This window comes from Leptopilina boulardi, unplaced genomic scaffold, assembly GCF_019393585.1.
Source record: "Leptopilina boulardi isolate dan_hultmark-lab unplaced genomic scaffold, ZJU_Lbou_2.1 LbouV2_229, whole genome shotgun sequence".
Taxonomy (NCBI): domain Eukaryota; kingdom Metazoa; phylum Arthropoda; class Insecta; order Hymenoptera; family Figitidae; genus Leptopilina; species Leptopilina boulardi.
The window spans coordinates 2,859,341-2,875,112 of NW_026137784.1; the positions used below are offsets into that span (position 1 = coordinate 2,859,341).

General features: G+C 23.2%; 2 protein-coding genes across 7 annotated transcripts in view; one reads left to right on the forward strand and one right to left on the reverse strand.

Annotated features, from left to right (window-relative positions):
- LOC127280093 (uncharacterized) overlaps window positions 1–15,772 on the reverse strand; it is a 178,965-nt gene that overhangs the window by 97,000 nt on the left and 66,193 nt on the right. For 2 of the 6 annotated variants that reach the window (XR_007842777.1, XR_007842776.1), the window contains exon 6: window positions 12,755–12,837. Coding sequence is in view for 4 of the 6 variants with exons in the window: in XM_051302886.1 (XP_051158843.1) it covers window positions 264–423; window positions 638–816; window positions 927–1,025; window positions 1,343–1,594 (690 nt within the window). In the remaining 2 variants the exon portion in view is untranslated. Of the gene's footprint in view, window positions 1–129; window positions 424–629; window positions 817–926; window positions 1,026–1,342; window positions 1,651–1,752; window positions 1,908–12,754; window positions 12,838–15,772 lie in introns of those variants that run through there. The other 4 variants (XM_051302886.1, XM_051302888.1, XM_051302887.1 and 1 more) reach the window with 4 other exon arrangements.
- Window positions 5,844–15,637, forward strand: LOC127280090 (aromatic-L-amino-acid decarboxylase). The gene is made up of 11 exons (XM_051302882.1): window positions 5,844–5,896; window positions 8,539–8,628; window positions 10,288–10,408; window positions 10,636–10,749; window positions 10,946–11,065; window positions 11,151–11,280; window positions 12,244–12,392; window positions 12,951–13,062; window positions 13,170–13,378; window positions 13,508–13,708; window positions 14,128–15,637. Exons 2-11 carry the CDS (start codon window positions 8,549–8,551, stop codon window positions 14,332–14,334), a joined length of 1,443 nt encoding a protein of 480 aa, XP_051158839.1. The 5' UTR covers window positions 5,844–5,896; window positions 8,539–8,548; the 3' UTR covers window positions 14,335–15,637.

A 15,772-nucleotide genomic window follows, 5' to 3' on the forward strand; every position in this document is an offset into this window, starting at 1 on the left:
TTATTATTTACAATATTAAAAAAAAATCAATTTTATTTATTATAAATAAAATAAAAAATATTATAAATTAAATTTTTTTTAAAAATATTGTTAAAATATTTTTCGTATATAAATAATAATAATAGAAAATAAATTTTATTATTATTTATTACAATTATGACAATTTTATGATATAATTACATAACACACAATTTGTACAAAATTTGTTATAAATAAAATGCACTCGACACGTTGGAACATTTTTGAGAGAAAACATATAACTATTAATCGTGAGTTTCAAATGAAAATGATTTTCCATATTCTTCTATTTCATCACAAGCCAAACGATGGCATTTGTGAATAAAATAATCAGCATCATCGGAATCATCATATTCTGTATCTCCACTTGCTCCACCTTTATTTCTTGAAAAAAATTCCACGTCCCTAAAAAAAAATTTTTTTATTTTATTGTCAATGGAAAAAAAAATGTATAATTTTGTTCAAAGAAAAAAAGAAGCTCATAAAATAAATTTAATTTAATGAATTCTTGTAAAAAAAAAAAAAAAAAAAATTTATATATAAATAAATTTGAAAAATATGTAGATAAAATAATAAAAGTAATTTTAATTTCATTTCTTCTCGTGAAATACTTTACTACTTGGTCCAGATATCGAGAATCCCATCCAGTGATTCTGTAGCGTCCAGCATCCAAACAAAGGAGAGAAGTGATAAGCAAAAAGCTATGTGAAATGCTGCCACATCCTCGCACATGTATGTTGCAAGTGCATTAAGAAAAGAATAACGATCTAAACCCAATGCATCATTCAACCACTCCAACTAAAAAAAAAAATAATTAAATTATTAATTAATAATTCAAAAAATTAATCAAAATTAAATTATAATAAAAAAAATTTATACTCCCTAATAATTATTAATTTCTTACTAACCCATCTACTTGATTCTTGTGTCATGCACCATATTGCATTTACAAGAGGAATCCAAATTACTTTCAATGCCAAATTTGTTACTAAAGAAGATACCATCATCTAAAAATTATAAACAAATTAAAATTAGTTAATAGTTAATTTTTTTTTAATTTAACATTAGTTATTAGCAATTTTGTATTAGCTAATAATTTGATAATTAGTTAATTATAAAAATATAGAGAATAAAAAAAATAGAATTGAAAAAAATAATAAAAATCAAAAAAACGAATAAAAAAAATTATAAAAAATAATAAAACTAATAAAAATAATATACAAAATAATAAAAAAAAAAACAAAAAAGAATAATAAAAATAATACAAAAAATAATAAATAATAATAAAAAATAGTAAATAAGAAAATTGCAAAATAATCATTACCTCATAAACAATCATTAATTGAACAGGTGGTTCTTTCAATGATCGTGGCCATAATTTATATTCAGCAAGGAGACACAATACTGAGAAAATGAATAAAACTGATGCATACGATGGATCAAATTGCAAATTTAAATCATCATCAAAACATAATCCAATAATGCAAATTTGCCTTAAATGTATATATAATCCAGTGGCAACAATAATAATCCAATGATAATTGAAACATTCAAAAAAATTTTTTACCGCATCCATATTATTTATACGGAAAATTTTGTCCGAAATTATTTTTTCCTTTTCTTGTGGCCAATCTATTTTTTTTTTTTTTTTTAATCATCCATTAATTATATCTCACTCTTTGTTAAATTTTTATTTTTATTAATAATTATGTCAACTGTAATTTTGTTACTTACTTGTAATTTTTTTTCTTTTTAATCCAATGAACTAAATTATTACACTTTTCGATTTTGACGATAAATTATTATTAATTAACGTGCATCTCAACATTTAAATTTTATGACACTTCCGATACGTAAAATTATTTTTTTAAAAAAACTGTCACATACGTCAAAACATTGAAATTAGCGCAAGAGATTGTTTTCTCCTTTCAATTGTTTCTTCATTTTCAAATTCATTTAACTTTATTATAATAATAATATAATAATAATAATAATAATAGTAATAATAATAATAATAGTAATAATAATAATAATAATAATAATAATAGTAATAAATAATTATTTTATATACACCAAAAGTAATTATATATTTGTCTCATAGCCAAATAAATATTGGTTGCAAATAAATTTTTCTTTGATTTAAACAAAAATTTAATTTGCTCTCAGACAAATATACGTTTATTTAACTCAAATATATTATATTTGGTTCAAATAAAACATTTCTTTGGGTGTATAATATTTATTATTTATTTATATATGCCTTCTAACTCATTTATTTGTTGCAAATATATTTTATTTCATTTGGATAACAAAAATTTTTTGAACCAAAGAAAAATTTATTTAAGCAAAAGAAAAATTTATTTATGGCAAATAAAAATGTTTATTCACGCCAAATAAATAAGTTAATAGGATCTGAGGCAATTAATAAATTTTTTTGGGTAATTTTTCTAATCAATAAACAGGTACGACTTAGCGAAAAGATAAAAAAAATATATTTTTGAGAAAATTACGAAATTTTTTATTTTTAACAAATGATGGAAAAATGCCGCTATGGGAGCTTTCAAAAAGCTAAGTACTGGAAAAGCTTGAATGATGGACAATGAAAGCGTTCAAGGAAAAATAAGAGGGTAAAAACCAAAGAAAGAAAAAAAAATAGAGAGAAAGATCGTGTGAACAAGAGAATTCCATTATCTTGCTTCAGATGCAATTTCGAAAATGAGTATCAACGATTTTGGATTTAGAGACAAGATTTCAAAAAAAAAAATCTAGAACAATGCTTATTTTCCAACAAAGATTTTTTTTACCATAAAATCGCTATACAACAGATGTTAGAAAAAAGAAAGAATCATTTATATATGTGGTTTCTCATAAATAATGCATTGCATTTAGAAATTGACTCTTTCTTTAAGGGCAGAGGAGGCAGAGAATAATGCATTTGTTATTCACTTCATTTACTAAATAAAATAAAATAAATAAAAGTATTATACACACTCGCTTACACATTAATTATAATAAATATGTATTCATGAAATTAAACATTCCCCTCTTTTCAAATAAAATATCTTTTAGTTTGTTATATTATTACATATATATTATATCATCGATATCGCACTTGAAATAATAAAAAAACAAAAAACAAAAAAAATTTTCCTTCAAAATAAGCTGATAAGTCCTGCAAGCTATACGAGTTACCGGGAAATTGCTCTTCAAAAGCTTATCTCTGATGATGATGGCTTTTGTTTTTCTTTTCTTTTCCATTTCTTGACAATAAAAAAAGAAGTCCACCGAGACATATATATATATAAAGGGTTTAAATAGAAAGGGAATTAAGGATTTTGTATTATATTTGATTTTTTTTATCATTACCCCGTAATTGAAATGTGGATCTGGATCCAGTTCTGATCAGATTTTGTGAGACTATTTTTATTTTAAATAACATTTTTTTTTCTTTTTTAATTTTTTTTTTTTTGTATTTTACTAATTCCGTTTAATTTAATTTATTTATAATTTTTTATATTATTTTGATTTAAGATTACTAAATATACAGTAAATAAAACGAGAATAATTTTGAAAAATCTTATACGCTTGGGGGATCGAACCTAAGACCCTTGGGACGCGAGCCGCGTACTCTGACCACGCAGCCACGTTGATTATAAATCTTTTACCTAAAATTTCTTCTTGAATATTATACTGAACTGTGTAATAACAAAAAAACTACATTATCTCTATATTTTTACATGCAATAATTTATTTTAAATTTCCCTATTAAAAAATGGGTAAGAAAAAATAATTTTTTTTTTCAAATTAGTTTGAATAAAAATTAGAATAGCGAGAAATGAAGTAGAAAATATCAGACAAATCCTAGGAAGAAAAAGGAAAAAAAAAGACTCGCCTTTCAAGATAAAGAGAGAGAGAGAAGTGGTAGAAATAAAATGAAAAATATCCTCTCAACTATGCCACTTTTAGATCCTCTTTCCGCGCGTTTTATCGGAAAAATAAAGAAGAACCTCTTCTTTTCTAGTACTTACACTTCACAATAATTCTCTCATTAATGATCTTTTAAAATTGATACCATATTTTTTTTTTTTTACATTATCTTAGACGGTCGAAAAAAAATCTGTTCAGTTTAATATTTAATTCGAAAACAATTATAAATTTAATTGTCCACTGTAATTTTTGATTGATAAAAAAAAATTATTCAAATCCTATTAAGATTATAAATAATATAATAAACTTTGTCAAATTTATTGTCATTTAGAAGCCTGTTGAATGGGAGAAAATGATTTTAAACTTAGTTAGCCGTAAAGGGCGTAGCTCCTTGAAATTCAATTTTGTTTGCTGTGTTAGTGAAACTAAAGTGTGTCTCATCTTGGAAAACTAGATTACAGCATCTCTTGCATTATTCTTAAAGACCACTTTCAAAGTTTCAAATGCACCCTCATTCACGCGATTTGTCTATTTGGAATATATATGATATCAAACGTTAATTCAATTTATCACTAAAAATTTTGCTAAAATAATGATTTTTTATTCAAATTTCAAAAATTTAATGTTTATATTATACAAAAAAAAAAATTTTTTTTTACTATTCGAAACTATTTTATAGTTTATTTATATTTTTCCTATATAGCTGTACGAAGACTAGATATAAATTTATATTTTCTATATTTCGTAATGTTTAAGGTCAAAAGGGAAAAATGAAGAAATTTACTTTGTATTATTTGTTTCTAACCTTGATATAAAAGATCGTATAAGGTAGAGAATTTTTCAAAAGAATAGAAAGAAAGAAAAAGAAAAAAAAATGAAAGAACTCGTTAAAATAACAGTTTCGTTGACTAAGGTGATTTGAAAAAGAAATAAAAAAAAAAAAAATTCAAAAAAGTTAACCGTTCTTTTGTCACGTTTTAGTGGTTTTTTTAAAAAATATAATTGTTATCATTACTTTCTAAATGATGAAAGTTTAATAAAAAATATATTATTTATTATTTTTTTTTTAAATACAGTGGAATCTTGTACTGTCGAAAACTCTTTTTATTTTAAAGAATTATTCTTAAAATTCAACTTATCTAGGTTCCACTGTATAGAAGAAAAATACTGTTTTCCAAAATACTTTTAACGAAAAATAGTTTTTTTTTAATACAGTAGAAACCTCGTTAAATCTAACGTGGAAATTCTTTTAACTAGAATTTTAAATAATTTTTCCTGAAATTGCACATATCGAGGTTCTTCTGTATTATTTTCCAAATATACCACTTTTCTTTTTTGTTACATATCGATTGCTATACAATATTTATATAATTTTTACATTGTATCGAGGTTTCACGGCAGGAAAAAAAATACTTCTTTCAAATTTTCCATTTATCGAGGCTCCACTGTAGGAAAAAATACTTTTTTTTTCAAATTTTCCACTTATCAAGGTTCTAGTGTAGAAAATTTTTTTTTTTTTTCAAATTTCCAACTTATCAAGGTTCCAGTGTAGAAAAAAAATAATTTAAAAAAATTTTCAACAATTTTTAGTTTAAAAAATTGTAAAAGATAAATTCGAAATGATATTGAATGTATATATATATATATTTTCCCCTCTATTACTATAGATATCGGAGAGTTTTCTGATAAAACGAAGGGTGGGGAATACATAAACCCTGAAACTACGCGGAGCACTCGTCAGTCGTCACTGGTACACGGACCACGTTGACGGTCAGGCCAGTCTTTACAAATCAATCTCACGTTTTGCTAGGTATATCGCGTGGAAAGATTAAATTACATATTCCACTTCAATTCGTTCGTGAAACTTTTTTTTTTTCTTCACATAAACTCGTTTTTATTTTAGTGATTTTTTATTCACCGAGGATCTATTTAAACTTGAATTGATCAAGAGGTAAGAATTTCAACTTCAATTTTTAAATTAATAATAATAAAAATAATAATGATAATAATAATTTTTTAATTAAATTTATTTATTTCGACAAGAAACAATTGTATTGCATTGTCAAAACAATAAATAAATTATAATTGTAATAAATAAATGATTAAATTTAAACAATTTTTTAAATTAATATATAATGTATAAATATAAAAATTAATTAAAAGAAAACAAATTGAATAATTAACAAATTATCGTTGCCTACGACAAGAAACGCTTATCAATGAAGTGGAAACTGCTTTTTATAAACTGCTGACATTTAAATGAGAGTTCATTGCTCAATTTGTTTTGGCAAGACCAAGGGCAGTGAAGGGGATTAACATAAAAATGTGAAATATTTAGCAATTATTGTGGTATTAATAATAAATTAGCTAATCAAAATACATTGATTATTTATTATTAATAATTTAATAATAATAATATTAACGATCCGATGGAAAAAATTTAGATTTTTTGCATTTAAAATTCAATTTTTTTTGCGAATAATTATTTTTTATAACAAATTTTATTAAATTTTTAAATAAACAATAAAGAAATAACTAATAAATAAACTAATCAAATAAATATTTATTTGGACCAAATAATTTTTATTTGAATCAAATAAACTGTAGGATTTAAACCAATAATCTTTTTATGTATTTGATGCAAGTAAATTTTTATTTTATACAAATAATTATTGTACTCAAAGAAATATTTATTTGATACAAATAAATGATTATTGTACTCAAAGAAATATTTATTTGATACAAATAAATAATTATTGTACTTCAAGAAATATTTATTTGATACAAATAAATAATTATTGTACTCCAAGAAATATTTATTTGATAATAGTCAAGTAGCCAATCCCTTGAATTAAATAAATTCTTTTTTTCATTTCAACTATATATTAATGTCTGACAAATTAATTCTGCATTAAATGACTCTTATCGACAAATCGAAATATATTTTTAAAGCTAAAAAATTTACAAATTTACACTTTATTGACACTCTCAAGATTCAAAGATTGTATGAGTATTTTTTTTAATCTAATCATTTTTAACTCGCAATATTAGAAAAATATTACAAATAACGTATTGAGAATGTGAAGAAATTAAGTAATCAATGTTGAGCAATTTGTGTCACATAAAAAAAAGTAAGAAATACTCTTTCATGATAGATCTAGGGTTTAATTATAAAAAAATTTTTTTTACAATATTCATAAAAAAACACGAAAGAAATATAAAATATATATTTTAAAACCACTTTCTATAGGGAGAAAAAAAATATTATTCAAAATTTCACTTTTCATTTGTTATAAATTTTGTACAAAAATTTTTTTTTTATATTCAAACCAAATATATAATTTAATTAAATAAAAAAAAATATTTGTCTAAAAGCGAAACAAGTATTATTTCTTTATTTTTTATTTAATAATATTATTTTTTTTAAACTACGAATTCAAAAATTTACTTTGACGTGATTTTTGTCATTTACGAAAAACACTTTTTTTTAATGGGACTAACATTTGCACCATTGACGTCACATTTCATACGTGGAATTTTTTCTTAATACCATCGAAGCACGTTATCATCCGGAGGGGAATCCCCAAGAGAAACCTGTTTTCCGGGATTCCACGTTACTTTAAAATAAAAAATTCATATCATCCTTTAAAAAATCAAATCCAGAGGTTTTGCGAAATATTTCACTGATCAGATTGTTTATTAATCAAAAGCAGAAAATTAATCATCAAATCTTATTGTTCCTTATTTTCAAAAGCGGAAAATCTCTGCATTCGAATTTTCCGCTTTTTTTTTTTAAAAAAAAAAAAGGAGGAAAAATTGAATGATTCCGGTGCGAGGACTCGTTTGGGATTTAGTGACGCACGAGAAATGATTTAAACGTAACTTGTAAAAAAAATGAGTCATGGTCATTACTCTTGGCCAGCGGGTAAACCACTCTTACTTTTCTATGAAGGAAACTCCGTTTATTGCCATTCTCTCTCTCTTGTGTGTGCCAACAACACGTGCTTTGTCCCCTCCTCACTTTTATAATATGGAATAAAACTCGACACTTGTCACAAATTAAATGCTTCTGTCCCGCGCGACAAGTTGCATTTAACTTTTTTTTTTTTTTTTTTTTCACTATTCATCTCGCATCCACTTCACCCACTCGAACTAAATTTATATAAATTGTCACTATCATGGCAAATCAAAATCTATCACAACATTAAATTAAATATATCCGGAATTTTATATTGTAAATTATAAAAATTATTTTTTTCATTTGCAAAATTTGATGAATTTTTTTCAAATGAAGGAGAGTGGTAAAAAAATTAGGGAGTTAACGTTACCGGGAGTTGGGAGTTAAAATTTTCGAGTTAAAAATCAACTCAAAAAGGGAGTTAATAATTAAATTAACTCCTTACAACCAACACCCTAGGCATAAAATTAACTCGTAAAGCATTAACTCCCTTCACTTCAACTCCAAAAGGGTGGGACTTTTAAAGCATCCCCTAGGGAGATGAAATTCAACTCCTTTTTTTTTACAGTGTACAAAACTCAACAAAAAAAAATAAAATTCAAGAGTGAATTAATTTCATTTATATTTTTTTGCAGTTTTTTAAAAATGGACGCACCAGGATTCACAGAATTTGCTAGAGCAATGATAGATTACATCACAAATTATCTGGAAAACATAAGAGACAGGTAGGATTCTAATAATTATCGACATTTTGTAATTAGGTTGCAATCATTTTTTTTTTTTTTTTTTTGTAATTTGATATTTCCACTGAAAAAAAATGTATTCGCTTCAAATAATCATTTATTTAAACAATCAATTATTTATTTATTCAAATAAATATTTTTTTTATAAAATTATTATTTGAGACAATTAAAATGGTATTTGTTTCAAATAAAAAAAAAAAAATTGTTTCAAAATACTTAATTATTTAAATTAAAAAATTAAAAGATTTTAAAAAATTTATTTAACTCAAAAATTATTTGAAAATAAAAATTATTTGATTCAAGTAAATATTTATTTGATAATAATCAAGTAACAGATTATTTGAAATAAATTTTTTTCTCAGTGTACATTTATGTTAAATAATTTTTAAAATAAAAAAAAAACCAATATTTTGTTACTTAAAAAAGTCTAATTAACAAGAAAGCACTTGATTTAAAATTGTATAATAATTTAATATTAAATTAACTTTTTTTTTTTTACAAAAGAGTACTACAAAATTTACGACTTTGTTTATTAGTTTCTCATTATTTATTATTTATCTCTATATAAACAATTTTTTTAATCATTATTTTAATTATTAACTCTTAATTAGTTGTGAAATGAAGCATTTCGATCATTAATAATTTAATACTAAATTTATTATCATTATAAAAATTAATATTTTTTTTTTTAAATTAATATTAGTGAAAATAAATCATCAAAATTGGATAGTGAATGTTGTAACCTAATTAGGTACTAATTTATATATCAAGACCTTTTCTTTACACCCCCCCCCCCTTCCCCCTTCAAAAAAAGCTACAAGTTACCTATAGTTATTTCAATAAATAAAATTGTTCTATACAAAAAAAAATTTCTTTTTTCTGTTTCATTTTACAATATTTTTTCTTTAGTACCATAAAAAGAGATCTCTCTAAATAATTTTATACTCAAAATTTTTGTATATACAAAAAAATTACAGTTTTTTAAATTATTTTCGATATTAATTTATTTCAGTAAATTCTATCAAAAAAAAAAATTCTTATTTTCGTTTTATTTTTACATTATTTTTACATTAGTATATAATTTTATCGATTTTGATTTTGAAAAATTATTTGAAATCAAGGATATCGGAATACCTAGATATATATATATATATATATATTGAAGTAGCGCCCTGGGTGAAAAAAATAATTAGAAATATAAAAAGGGGGAGTGGGTGAAGGTAAAACGAAAGGAATGGAAACAACCTTGTAGTACTCTCTAACAGTTATAACCATCTGTCAATTATAAAACGACGCGTTTATCATCTTTTACCGACAACAATAGCAACAATAATTTCAATAATCATAATGGCTTATTGGAATCCCATATAGGATCTACTCTATAACACGTATATTATAATCTCCCATTACTAATGACTATTATAATAATGAGGAATTCACACAAGACAATTTTTCTTCTTTTAAACAAAAGTCGTATATAATTTTAATAATTCTATTTTTTTTTTAATTTAGTAATTAAAAGAAAGTTGAAAATAAATTATTAATTAATTAAAATTTTGAATATAGAAAATTTTTTAAAAAATTTCACCTTTTATGAATTTTATGAGAAATTTATTATTAATTTTTTGGAAATTTTTTTAGGCAAGTTCTTCCAACAGTTAAGCCAGGTTATATAAAACCATTATTACCAGATGAAGCTCCACAAACTCCAGAAAGATGGGAGGATGTTATGGCTGATATCGAGAAGATTATCATGCCCGGTGTAAGTTTTTTTTTTTTTTATTGTAAAAAATTTAATTTATTTTTCTATGGTATGTATTATTAATTTTTTATCTAACTACAATTTTCCTTTAGCAAAAATTAAGTAAATTTTCTATTTAAAAAAAAATAGAAAGTTGTCAAAGAAAAAAAGTTAAAGTAAAAAATTTCAAAATAAGCCAAAATAATAAATAAATGATTCAAAAATAAAATCAAAAAATAATTTTCTAGGTCACTCATTGGCAGAGTCCAAAATTTCATGCCTATTTTCCCACCGCACAATCTTATCCAGCAATTGTTGCTGATATGTTGAGTGGTGCAATCGCTTGCATTGGATTCACGTGGGTAAGAAAAATTTTGTTTTTTCATTTATAGAAAAATAATTACTTAACTATTGTCATAATAATTATTTTATATTATAAAAATATATAAATAATTCAATTATTAGTCATATTAGTACTAATTAATATTAACCAATTACTATAATAAATATAGTAATTAGTGATATAATTTAAATTAATATCAATTTGCCTCTATTTAGATTGCAAGTCCAGCTTGTACTGAATTAGAAGTTGTAATGTTGGATTGGCTCGGAAAAATGATTGATCTACCAAAAGAATTTTTGGCATGTAGTGGTGGAAAAGGAGGCGGTGTAATACAGGTAACAGATTTTTTTTTTTTTTTTTTTCATATTCACAAAAAATTTTATTTTAATTTAAATTTTACCAAAAAAAAAAAATTTATAGGGAACAGCAAGTGAAGCAACTTTGGTCGCACTTTTAGGTGCAAAAGTGAAAAAAGTCAAACAAATCAAAGAACAACATCCCGAATGGTCGGATTATGAAATTATCGAAAAATTAGTCGCCTATGCTTCTTGTGAGTTAATTATTCAGTTTAATAATTAAAATTATTTTAATTATCTTTTTTTTTTGATATTCTTTTTAATTAAAAATATATTATTTTTACACAAAATTTTTTTTATATAATTTTTATATTGTACAACCGGTACAACAATTAAAATTCAAAATTAATATTAATTATTAAATTTTTTGCAAATGAGAAAGAAAAAAAAAATAATAAAAAACCATAATTTATTACTGATTTAAAAAAAAAAATGGGGATAATTTACAATTGACGCACGTGTGAGATGTTAAAGGGTTTTTTGAAAAGAGTACGAGAGGGAGAGAGCACTTCATCATGGAGCACTTTATCACCATGGAAACGCGTAATAACCACTCGAGTTATTTCAACCCCGCCATTCACTTCTACACCTCCTATCACTAGGACAGTATTAAATCACAAAGTTAACAGGAGAAAGGGGTGGGGGAGGAGGTGGATTTATACATCCACTGATTGTCAACTAAGCCTCTATTCAACACTGATTTTTTTTTCCTTTTGTTTTCTTCTTTTTATTATAATGCGAAAAAAAAGAAACATTTAAGACTTGCTTTCAAACTCCTTTTTCTGAATTCAAAGGATTTTTCTCATTTTGAAACTTTATATTTTTATTTCGATTTTTTAAAAATTAAAAAAAAAAATTTTTAAATAAATTAAAAAAAAATTTTAATTAAATTAAATTAAATAATTAAAAATTATTAATTATTGATTGTTAATTATTAATTTAATTAATTAATTAATTAATTAATTTAATTAAATTTAAATTTTAAAATTCTTTTTTCATTTCCTTTTTGTTTTATCAATTTATTTACATTTTTTTTTTATTACTTAAATTCTCTTTTTATTCTATTTTAATTTTATGTTTTTTATTTGGCTTTGAAATTTTTTCGATATAAAAATAATTTTTCGCGTTAAATAAATAGAAAAAATATAAATTTTCAGGCCAGGCACACAGTTCAGTGGAGAGAGCTGGTCTATTGGGTGGTGTGAAATTTCGACTTTTGGAAACTGACTCCAAGCACAGTCTTAGAGGTGAAACATTGGAAGATGCTGTGAAGGCGGACAAAGAAAAGGGTCTTATTCCATTTTATGTAAGGAAGTATTTTTTTTTTTACCAATAATAATAATAATTGGAAGAAAATTAATTTTCTTTTTTAAACAATAAAAAAAAAAAAAATCGATTTTCGCAAAAAACATAAAAAAATCGCCCTAAGGATCATATTTCTTTTGTTTTCTCATTGCGCAATTTCATTAACGCGAAGTTGGGCAGATAAATTTTTTCTACAATGCAATTTAACCTCACTTCAGTGTTATTTTTCAATTAAAATATAATATTTTAATTAATATAAAGTTTCAAATAAAAAATGTGTGTCAATTATAGAAATAATAATAATAATAATAATAATAATAATAATAATAAAAATAATAATAATAATAGAAATTATAAACTTACCCCCATTTTACTCCTTTTTCTTCATGACCACATGCAGAGAAATTCAAAGTTTCTTTTATCTTTTTCTTTGAAATAAGTGTCACCTGCAACCAAAAAAAAAAAGTTGAAATTTAGAAAAAGGCAAAATAAAAAATTGTGACAACAAAAATTAATTCAATGAAATTAATTAATTGAAAAAATTTATTTATTTTTTTAGGCTGTTTCAACTTTGGGTACAACATCGTCATTAACATTTGACAGACTCGATGAAATGGGTCACGTATGTAATAGAGAAGAAATTTGGCTCCATGTGGATGCTGCATATGCAGGTAGAAATTATTTAAATTAAATTAAAATTATTGCAATTTAATTTTAAAAAAAAAAATTGTATTTGCTAATTAAGATTAATTTTTTTAATAAATAATTTTGAATATAGGATCAGCTTTCATTTGCCCGGAATTTCGTTATCTAATGAAAGGAATTGAAATGGCAGATTCATTTAATTTCAACCCGCATAAATGGATGCTCGTCAATTTTGATTGTTCGCCAATGTGGTTAAAGGATCCAACTTACGTTATCAATGCTTTTAACGTTGATCCTTTGTATTTAAAACACGATATGCAAGGATCGGCTCCAGACTACAGGGTAATTATATATATTTCTTAATTAATTAATAATTGATAATTTAATTTAAAAATTAATAATTAATTTATTACAATTATTAATAATTTTATATATAATAATTTATTAATAATTAAAAATTTTTATTTTCAGCATTGGCAAATTCCATTGGGTCGTCGTTTTCGATCATTAAAATTATGGTTCGTCTTACGACTGTACGGTATAGAAAATTTGCAAAAACATATTAGAAGTCATGTATCGCAGGCTCACGAATTTGAAGCATTAGTACAATCTGATTCTCGTTTTGAAATTGTCGAAGATGTTGTACTCGGATTGGTTTGTTTCCGACTCAAGGTAAATTTTACCATAATTATTTTAATACAAAAAAAAAATAGTATTTCAAAACATTTTTTTTTCTCTAATATTTTACGTGTGATTGAACATGACAGTTTCCAATCTGATAAAAAGTGATTAATTTTTTCTTTTTATTTCAACACAATTCTGATTTCATATAAATATATATATATTGTTCTCAATTGATTACAAAGAAATCATTGTTAAACAGCACAAGGACAGTATTGTAATATTTATTCTAACCTTCATGTTCACGGTTAAAAAATCTTTACCATTTTAATCATAATTTTTTTATCTCAACAATAATTTATAATTTTTAAATTCATTTTTTAATTAATTAATTAATATTTCGATTAAAAATTAATTTATTAATAATTCAAATTATTTATTTATTAAAAATTATTTCCTTTTTTTAACAGGGTTCAAATGATTTAAATGAAAATCTCCTGAAAAGAATTAATGGATCTGGTAATATTCATCTTGTACCATCGAAAATTAAAGATACATTTTTTCTACGATTGGCAGTTTGCTCAAGATTTAGCGAAAGTAAAGATATTCAATATTCATGGCAAGAAATTAAACTTCGTGCCGATGAAATACTTGAAGAGCAATCAATTTCAAAGTGATGGCGGGCGCGAATAACTCGTAGTTGCAAAGCCATTGCTCCTGATACTTGTAATCAGTCTTAAAATTCAAAAAACTCCAAAATTATTACACACAAAAAAAAAAAACAAAAAAATGAAAAAAAAACTTAAAAATAGGACGCAAAATATAAATCTGCATTTATTAATTTATTATAATTTTTTTTTCTATATTTTCCATTTAAAATGTTTGATTAATTAAGAAAATTGTTTTTTTTTAATTTTTAATTAACAGTATTATGAATTGTTATTCAATTTTCTTTTTATAAGTGTTTTAAGAATATTTTCCAATTGTACATAAACGTCAGCTAAAATAATTATTGATTGTGAATTAATTACTCTATATATGTAAATGTATTAAGAAAGTTAAGGCCACCAAAGAACATTAATTTGTTATAGTCAACGAAATTGACATCGAAAGTTATATAATATTTCTGAAATAAATTCACAATCAACTGTTTTAAATAAATTATTTTCAATTAAATGGTAACAATGAGTTTCAAAAAAATAGCTTTTTTGCAAAAAGTACATTTAATATATATATATAGTAACAAAAATTTTGTGCTTTGCAGTTAATCAAATCGAAAAAAAAATTTAGCTTCATAGATAACAAAATTCGATGTTAGTGAACAATATTTCCAATTTGTTGTTAGAGAACAAATAATCAACTGTTTAACAAAATAAATTTGGAAAAATTATCAAAAATTATTTTTTTAATTTACATTTTCAATATATAAAATTTCAGCTTCTTAATTTAATATTTTAATTAAATTTTTTATTTATATTTTATATTTCCATTCATAATTATGTTTTTATTAATTTTTTTTCTGAAAAAAAAATTAAAATTTCAATTTCTGTGTTTCATAATTATTATATGATTATATAGTTGTAAATGAATGTTGTAATATTGTAAATAAGTCTCAGTTGCGCGACTCTCTTGTGCGCAAAAAAATTGTAATCCTTCTTGTTGAACAAAGAAAAAAAAATATATTTATTTATAGAGTACATATCGACTATAATCGAGTACTCAACACAACGTTAAATACTCGTGCTGCAGCTGAGACAATAATATTTTTAGAAAAATAATTAGTCGGCACATATTTAAAAAAAAGGGGATCACTTTAAGTGATTAATTAATTTTCGAAAAGTGCAAAAAAAAATAAATTTTACACAATTGTTTTTTTTAAATCCATTTTTTTCTAATTAATTCATGTAAATGAATTTAATGCTTCTTTTAACGATTAATTAATTGCAATCAATTTAATTATAAAATTAATTCCATAGTTAATTAGTTGTAAAATTAATTCTACGATTAATTAAATATAAAATTAATTCTACAGTTAATTAATTGTAAAATTAATTCTACAGTAAATTAATAATAAAATTAATAATAAAGTTAACTATTAATGATTAAATTGTATTA

Coding starts and splice junctions, on each gene's coding strand:
- LOC127280090 (XM_051302882.1), top strand. CDS start 8,549: ATGGACGCACCAGGATTCACAGAATTTGCTAGAGCAATGATAGATTAC. Junction 11,066..11,150: donor AAGGAGGCGGTGTAATACAG/GTAACAGATTTT, acceptor AAAAATTTATAG/GGAACAGCAAGTGAAGCAAC. Junction 12,393..12,950: donor AGGGTCTTATTCCATTTTAT/GTAAGGAAGTAT, acceptor TTATTTTTTTAG/GCTGTTTCAACTTTGGGTAC.